The following is an 8,677-nucleotide window of genomic DNA, read 5'->3' as shown; positions in this document are numbered from 1 at the left end:
CGCTTCGGCATTCAGGCGCAGATGGTCACCACCGACTTCCAGAAGATATTCCCGATGGGAGAGAGGCTCTACATCGGCCTGGCAGGGCTGGCCACGGACGTGCAGACCGTGTAAGTGAGGCCCTCCCGGCCCTGTGTGATCACAGAGGTGTTTCACAATGAACCCTGAGGAGCAGCCTGTGCTGGGTGTAAATGTGTGCGTTTATCCATGGGGAAGGGATCCTGGATGGAATTAGTGGGATATAATGGGGGACCAGTGCTGCTGTTCTTGTCTCCCTCCTGGGAGAGCTTTAAAAACAAACCTGCACGTGAGTTAAGGTCACTACTCACATTTAACCCCAGGAGCTGCATCAGCACTACCTGTCCTAGGTGTGTGTCAGCAGCAGAAGAGCTCAGGGTGAAGGGGAGAGGAAAAGGAATCTGCTCTAATACCAGTTCTCACCTCTTGCAGTGCCCAGAGGCTGAAGTTCAGGCTGAATCTCTACGAGCTGAAGGAAGGGAGGCAGATCAAGCCCCAGACCTTTATGAGCATGGTGTCCAACCTGCTCTATGAGAGAAGGTAACTCTCAGAGCTGCTGTTACACCAGTGCAGGCTGAGGTGGTTGAGCTGATCTGGTTCAAGGTGTGAGACTGAGACAACTGCTGTGGGGTGAAAAAAAGGGACTTGGTAATCTAATGGTTATTGCTTCTTTACAAAATGATGTTGAGTATTGATAAAATAACACTGTAGCAGCACAAGTTTGTCCTGTTTGCCTTGCCAAAACCATTGCAGGATGCTTCTAGGTTGCCCTGAAAGGTTTCCCCACCAAAAGCAGCTGTGGGATGTATTCCTTGTCTGGATGCTTATGTGGGATGTGGAATTGCATCAGGGGGGATTGGATGGGGAGACCTCAGGGTCTGCAGCTTCCTCAGGAGGGGCAACACCAGTCTCTGCTCTAGTGACCAGTGACAGGACCCAGGGAATGGTTGGAGCTCTGCCAGGGGAGGCTTAGGTTGGATCTTAGGAAGAGATTTTTTAGGGAGAGAGTGCTCAGGCATTGGAATGTGCTGCCCAGGGAGGTGGTGGATTCACCATCCCTGGAGGTTTTCAAGCTGAGACTGGATGTGGCACACAGTGCCATGGTCTAGTGACCACGGTAGGGTTGGACTTGATGATCTTGGAGGTCTTTTCCAACCTGGTTGATTGTATGATTCTATATTAGGGAAAGGTTTTTCTCCAGAGGTGTTTGGGCACTGGGACAGGGTTAGGTTGGATATCAGGACAAGGTTCTTCCCCCAGAGGTGTTTGGGCACTGAACAGCTCCCCAGGGCACTGCTCTGAGCTGTGTTTTCTCCACAGGTTTGGCCCTTACTACACAGAACCTGTCATTGCTGGGCTGGACCCCATCACCCACGAGCCCTTCATCTGCTCCCTGGACCTCATCGGTTGCCCCATGATCACTGATGACTTCGTGGTCAGTGGTACCTGCTCTGAGCAGATGTATGGCATGTGTGAGTCCCTCTGGGAGCCTGACATGGTGAGTCAGGGCTGGGATCAGCTTGGGTCCCTGCACTCACCCTCCCCTGCTCACTGCAGGGCCAAGACACGTGGGCTGGGTGAAAAGCTCTGCCTGGTGGAGCTTCCTGAAGGAGCTCGGGAGGACAAGAGGTTTAAACAGCCTGAGGGAACAATCTTGCAGGGTCTTGGGTGGTACTTTGGGGGTTTTTACCTCAACTTAAACAGCTTCTGTCCCCTCTGTTCCCCAGGAACCTGAGCACCTCTTCGAAACCATCTCCCAGGCCATGCTGAACGCAGTGGACAGAGATGCCATATCTGGGATGGGGGTGGTAGTGCACATCATGTAAGTGTTGCTCTCCCTGTAGAGCAGAGGGAGAATTCAACAAGCTCTGCATTAAACTCATTAAGGCATTGATTTCAGGGTATCCCTAACCCTGTCCCTCCCACCAGTATCTCTGGCAATGCTTGGGATTGATTTCAGGGTATCCCTAACCCTGTCCCTCCCACCAGTATCTCTGGCAATGCTTGGGATTGATTTCAGGGTATCCCTAACCCTGTCCCTCCCACCAGTATCTCTGGCAATGCTTTGTCCATCTCAAGGGTTTCATTTCAGTATGATTTGCAGTTTGTGGCTGTTGCTAGAACTGAAGGAGGGAAATGAGTCCTGGAGTTAGACTGTTGCTGCAGGAGGATTCCCTTGGAAATATGCAGGAGCATAGCTCCTCACACATGGGCAGCACTGGCCAAGAGGATGCTGTTTGCCACAGCTGGATGCAGTGTTAACTCCTGGCTCTGCAGCTCATGGTGCTGTTTCCCTGCAGCATCCCAGGAATCCCAGTTTAGGGCACCTGCTGGAGCATCCCTGGGGGGTGGAGCAGGATGGGATTGTCAGTTGGAAGAGTCACCTTAACATCCAGGTGACTCTGCACTAGCACAACCTACCTTTGCACCTTCCTGAGGGAGGGCCAAGCTGCTCCTAGGGATTAACCATGGACTTCTCTCTCTCTTTTTCCCTCCAGAGAGAAAGACAAGATCACCACGAGGACACTGAAGGCTCGTATGGACTAGCCCAGTACAGTTGTTCCTGGGGCAGCCCTTGGGCTGCTCTGGACTTTTTTAAATAAAACTCTATTGTACTGAATTTTCCTGGTCTTGGCCTGAACATGAGGATGAAATCTTCATCCCCAAAGCCAGCAGAAGGAGCTCAGAGGTTTTGATGGGAGCAGAGCTTGACTTTTCCTCTGGGGGCACCTCCACTGACTCCCTCAGTGCACTTGGATGTGAGGGGCTGAGGAACTCACCAGCATCTCCTGCAGACGTGGCCTGCCACATCTCTTTATTCTCAGTGCCAGGAGTTGGTCAAGTCAGTTCTTTCTTAAACCATTTTACAGGCAGGGATAAAAAGGCTCTTGCAGTTGTGATTTGTTGAATCCTGGAATGGTTTGGGTCAAAAGGAACCATAAAGATCATCTCATTCCACCCCCTGCCATGGGCAGAGACACCTCCCACCAGCTCAGGTTGTTCCAAGCCTCATCCAACCTGGCCTGGCACATTCCCAGGGATGTTCAGCCACAGCTTCTCTGGGAAACCTGTGCCAGAGCCTCAGCACCTCACAGGGAGGAATTCCTTCCCAATCTCCAATCTATTCTCAATTTCCAGCCACTCCTCCTGTCCTAGCCCATCTCAGAGTTAACTCAGCCCCTCCTGGTGCAGGGAGAGCTGCCCCTGAGCAGGTTACAGAGCACAGCAGCAGAGAGGAACAGAGGTACACAAAGTTTTAAGTTTATTTTTTCTCTGGTTGGAGACTCATCTTGTAACATGCATGCATTTCAAAACAGTAACAGTGTCTCAAACTGCTCCTAGCAAACAGACAAGCACAGAGGACTTAAAATTCCTATTTAAAAAACAGCAGTGAAAAAACCTAGAATTTTTTTTCTTTTTTTTAATTTTTTTTTTTTAGTTTTTAGATTAAACTTAATTTATTCACATTTTTTTTTCTCAGTTGCACTGATTAGCCCTGCCCACCCTTGTGACCTGTGTGTAACCTGCTTGTTCCACACCACTCAATCCAGCTGCTTTTTTTTTTTTTTGGGGTGGTTGTGCAGCCCAAGAGCAGCACAACTTTGGAGTGGGAACCACTGAAAAAATGATGCTCAGCAGTTGGCTCTGAGCTTTCCCAGCGCTGTTACACAGGAGACTCATCCCAAAGAGCAAGGAAAAAGGGGCAGTGCTGAGGGGGGAAGTGGAGAATGGCTCTGCAGAGGTCAGGGGAGCTCAGGGGGGTTAAGACACACCGTGGGGAGAGGGTTTGGAGCTGTGGTCAGGCTGAATCACTCAGGTGGGGACACATGGACTCCTGCAGGGGCTGTACCACCTCGGGGTGAATCTGTGCAGCTCCAAGGGAGGGGAGAGACTGCATAGTAGTCACAGGGCTGGGAAGTGTCCAGAGACACCAGCCCAACCACCACAGCCCCTGCCCAGAGCCCTCCTGGGGCTGAGACTCCAGTCCTACCTGCTGTCCCCACTGGAGGTGGCTGTGACAGCACTCAGCAGAGCAGGAATTCCCTCCCAGCAAGGAAATAAAGACTCAAGTGGTTTAGTTTTCTTGCTGATGATTCAAACTAGGATGTAGGAGCAGAGTCATCTCTGCAGGTAGAGTCATCCACCTACTGCCCCAGAAGTTCTCCCTGGGGTGAATGTCATGACTTGGGGCTTTGGGAATTAAAACAGGGCGAGCAGAGAGAGCAGAGGGAAGGATCCCAGTGCTCCTTGCTGTGAGGAGTGACCCCACTGCCCCTTGCCATGAGGAGTGACCCCACTTCTCCCTGCCACGGAGTGATCCCACTGCTCCTTGCCCTGCAGATATCCTTACCCACAGCACATTCCAGACCCTCTTCCCAGTACTGGCACCAGGGCTGGGAGCTCCTGGGACCCCCAGAACACCTGGTTCCCATCAAAGGGTGACCCAACCCACTCTGGAGTGGTTTTTTTATTGCACTATTGGAGCAAAACTGTGACTTTGCCTTCCCTCTCCCACTCTTACTAGGCTGTAGGATCTGTCTCAGCTGGGAAGATGGAAATTTCAGCTTCAAAGCAGATTTGAGTTCTTCAATTTGGGTGCAGAGAGACCCTTAGCAGTGAGGATCCTGCAGAGATCCTCAGCAGTGAGGATCCTGCAGAGACCTCAGGATGTGGATCCTGCAGAGACCCTCAGCATTGAGGAACCTGCAGAGACCCTCAGGATGTGGATCCTGCCCAGGGAGACCCTCAGGATGTGGATCCTGCAGCTCACCCCTCACCCAGCCTTCAGGCCCTGCAGAGATGCTGCACACTGATAATTTTATACCTCCAGCTGACCAAATTGCACTGGTTATTATTTTGCTGGCAAACCCTGCATTCTGCTCCAAATCTGAGCCATCTCCCTCCCCTACTGCTCCTCTGTCAGCCCAGGGAGGTCAGGCAAATGCACTTCAGTGTAAAGTGTTCTGCAGGGTCCATGCTACAGACAGAAATATCTACATTCAGCAAACTAGAACTAAATCCACACCAGAAACAGACAACAAACTAGCACAAGCAGTTGTAAAACCAGAATGGGAAGGGTTGGGTTTGCTTCTTTTTTTTTTGCTTTTTAAATACTTGAGTTAAAAAAGTGACCTAAAACAAGATTAAAAACCAAAATGACAAAAAAAAAAAAAAAGGAAAAAAATCCCTTTTAAAAACAAATCAAATATTTGCAGCTTCACTTCTTATTCTGGTAAGAAAAATACTGTCTAGAAACAAAACAAAAAAAGAAATTAGCATTTTTAACGTAATGCTACCTCTCAAAATGTAAACAATATACAAAATGCTTCTGTTAAACAAAGGTACATACCTGGGTAACACATCAGCAAGGGAGAGAACTGCATTTCAGAGCACACACAGTAATGGCAACTCGACAGAAGTGGCAGAACTGGGAGGTGCCAAAGTGAAGACTTTGTGGGACTTCTCAGCTCACCTGAGCCACAAACAGCCAATTCAATCCCAGCAGGAGTTTGGAGTGGCATAGGAAAATCCAGTTAACTGCCCTTTAGCCCTCTGCCTCGTGACTTCTGTGGAGATGCTGCAGGAATTAACTGTATTTTGGGTTTAGTCCTGTCCAGGAGCTGTTATTTTGCTTCATTCTGCTCTCTCTGGGTTGTTTCAGTGGCTCACTGCAGAGTGTCTGCAGTTCCCTCACCTCCTCCTCTCTTCCTCCCCCCTTTTTCCTCTCCTTTCTGCATTCCAACTGAAAGATTAACCACTTTCCCAGCTACTTTTCCCAAAAGGAGAAGGGCAAACTTACCAGGCCAAAGTTGCAGATTCAATGCAGCTTTTTTTTTTTTTTTAAACTGTCAAGAATAAAAAGTGATTGGGATTTAATGTCTAATTGGCAGTAAACATCAAGTGCTTCTTGTTCAAGAGAAAAGCAACCAACATAATGCCCACAGAACTGGTGATGCCCTCCAAGTCCTCCCTTGTTTAAAGTGTTCTCACAGCTGCATTTGTGGCTATACCTTAAGACATGAGACCTTTCAGGCTCCCACACAAGGGTGTTTCAGCCCCCAGGGAACAGGGACTGGACTGGAGGGGCAGGAGAAATTTGTCCCCTAGCAAAGGGAATGAGTCAAAATATTCATATCCTGTTAGAACCCCTAAGGTTTTGGACTTTGTTAAAGACTCTATGTACAGTGCACTGTCAAGGGGTCAGATTTTAGCCCCTCTCTGTCCCCTTCAAAGGTGAGACCTGTGGGATGACTGTTGGGGATGACCAGGACACCAAACCCCCAAACCCACAGTCAGAATCCAGCCCAGAGCTAGAGTTAGTGGAGGGAAATTACCAGGATGTGATGAGCACCAGTTATCTCTCAAAAGGACCAAATTCCACACAGCAAACTGTAGCACGTGTTACAGCACAGGACAGACATTCCAAACAGCTTATTCCCCAAACAAAGGCATATGTGAAAACAGTTTCAAGGCAGATAAGCAACATGTTTCAACTGCAAGAGGTTTGTTCAAAACTCTAAATCCTGCTTGAAAAGAAAGAGAAAATTAAAACCAAAAGAACTAAAAAGGGTCTGGAACTTGTGCAGCAGAGCTAACAGAACCCAAAGCAAGCCTGACAAGCTTGGCTGTGAAAAGTATTACAAGCACTCTGGAGACAAAACAGGACATTATTCAGTCACATAAATCGGTTCCAAATCCTTAGAAAGGGGGGGGGGAATATGGAAAATCATCTGGAGCAAGTGTTCCAACAATTTCCACTCCTTGACTGTCGCTCTAGAGAGAGGTTTGGAGCAGAGAGAAGAGTCAAACCAAGCACAGCTCAAGTGTTGAGTCCTCCTGAGCAGTGGGTTTGCTCCACAGTCACAGCTCCCAGCACTCCCCACCGGCAGCGAGTCCAGTTCCTTCGTGTGCAAGTCACATTGCCATGGAAAAAAAAAAGAGACCAACTAAGCCAAGAACCTCTGTCAGGAAACAAATTCAAGTACCTGTTGCAGATGGGGTGAGGAAGGAAGACTGAACGTTAGCTGGATGAACACTGGAAGGACTGGGATGGGCAGCTGGAACCTACGGACACAGCGAGTCCTGACTGAGGCGTCACAGGGAAACATCCCAAAAAGTCCAAGGTTATCCCACGTATCCCAAGAGTCCAAGATTGTATCTACAGGTACAAAATGCCTTGGTTTTTTTTTTTTGTTGGTTTTGTTTTGCTTTTAGGAAACCTTCAGAGCTGGCCAACTGCAAGCACGATGGGGCCCAGCATGTCCTAATCTGAGGTTGGTCAATGCCTCTCCTACTTCTCACTCTGGTTGTTTTTAGGGTTTAGGAGTTCCACCTTTTGAAAGAGATCATCTTTGGTAGATGTTCATTTCCCTCATCTGTCTTGGAAATCAAGTGCAGTTACAAAAAAAAAAAAAAGTTTCTTTTTGTTACTTAAATTAACCAAAAAAATATAAAGTGTCCCAGGCTGAATTTACCTAAAGTTCAGCGACTTCTCCTTATCAGAGTTAGATTATTATTTTTTTTCCATCCTGGAAATGGAGAGCTATTTTTCCTTCCAATTCCTACCAAGAGGGAAATAAAAGGGATGGTATGTCTTTCTGGCAAAGACAGTCCAATAACACAACAAAAACCAGGAGTAGTTTGTGGAAATCAGGCACTGCTTCACTCCCACCGAACGTGATCACCACCTCTGTGATCCAGTGCCACGTGTCACATCCCTCTGGGCTTCTCTTCTCAGAGAGGAGGAAATGTCATTAGAAAGAGCAGTGCTGAAACAATGCACTTTGCTTGTTTTAAAAAGCCCTCAAATCTGATGTCTGGGCACTTCTGTAACATAAAACCCCACTTTGCCACCTGGGTCAAGTGGACTGTTGGAGGGTGCACCTAGAATTGAGTTGTCTCTGGAGTCACACGGTGCCACACGCTCACCCCTCGCACACAAACACACACTCACACCCACACACACCCCACATGCTGCTACAGTGTCTGTTTCAGTGTCACAGGCTGCATTCTCTGGCTGAAGGAGCCTCTCTCTGCTCTTCCTTCCTCGCTGAAGGCTGAAGACAACTATGTCAGGATACTGGAGATAAACTCGTTGAAGCGTTTCGAGTACTGCTCAGGGTTCACCGTGGAGATCTCTGCCCCAGCCTGCAAGAGAGACAGGGGTCAAACACCCTCCTGAGGGCACAGCCAGGAGGGAAAGACCCAGAACAATGTGCAAGTTGGAAGTAAAAAAAAAAAACCCAAGAGATGCAGAGAGATCCCTGAGGAAACTGATCTTAGCTCCAGCTGCATCTTCAGACCTCTGAGGCAAAGCACTGGGTTTGTTCCCTCCTGGTTTATAGGAGATTTGGAAGGAGCATGAACAACTCCACATGGTGGTGGTGGGTTGATGGTTGGACTTAGAATCATAGAATCATCAGGGTTTAAAGAGACCTCTAAGATCATCAAGTCCAACCATTAACCTGTCACTGCTGTAACCCCTAAACCATATCCTGCAGCACCAGATCCAGACACCAGATTATCTTACAGGTCTTTTCCAGCCTTAATGACTCCATGTCCTGCTAACCTAGGCTTGTTTCAAGCCCTTTGGGGAAGTTCAGGGTTGCTGCCAGGGGACAGGAGTGGCGCCAGAAGGGAGCAGGGTTGTCTCTTCCTG

At 48.6% G+C, this 8,677-nt stretch overlaps 2 protein-coding genes across 2 annotated transcripts in view; one reads left to right on the top strand and one right to left on the bottom strand.

Annotated features, from left to right (window-relative positions):
• Positions 1-3: 3 nt before the first annotated feature.
• On the top strand, positions 4-2,584 carry PSMB3 (proteasome (prosome, macropain) subunit, beta type, 3; the record flags this gene model as incomplete). Its single annotated transcript, XM_009069702.1, has 5 exons — positions 4-110; positions 451-558; positions 1,339-1,516; positions 1,746-1,840; positions 2,517-2,584. Coding segments are annotated over 5 exons (537 nt in total), but the record flags the coding sequence as incomplete, so codon positions are not given.
• Positions 2,585-8,085: 5,501 nt separating this feature from the next.
• The window catches only part of PIP4K2B (phosphatidylinositol-5-phosphate 4-kinase, type II, beta), a 10,425-nt gene continuing 9,833 nt past the window's right edge, over positions 8,086-8,677 (bottom strand). Inside the window, exon 9 of the mRNA XM_009069699.1 lies at positions 8,086-8,166. Coding sequence (XP_009067947.1) covers positions 8,086-8,166 — 81 coding nt within the window. The remainder of the gene's footprint in view (positions 8,167-8,677) is intronic.

This window comes from Acanthisitta chloris, unplaced genomic scaffold (genome assembly GCF_000695815.1).
Source record: "Acanthisitta chloris isolate BGI_N310 unplaced genomic scaffold, ASM69581v1 scaffold18602, whole genome shotgun sequence".
Taxonomy (NCBI): Eukaryota; Metazoa; Chordata; class Aves; order Passeriformes; family Acanthisittidae; genus Acanthisitta; species Acanthisitta chloris.
The sequence above is the reverse complement of the archived record's forward strand: the minus strand, read 5'-3'. Positions and strand labels throughout refer to the sequence as shown.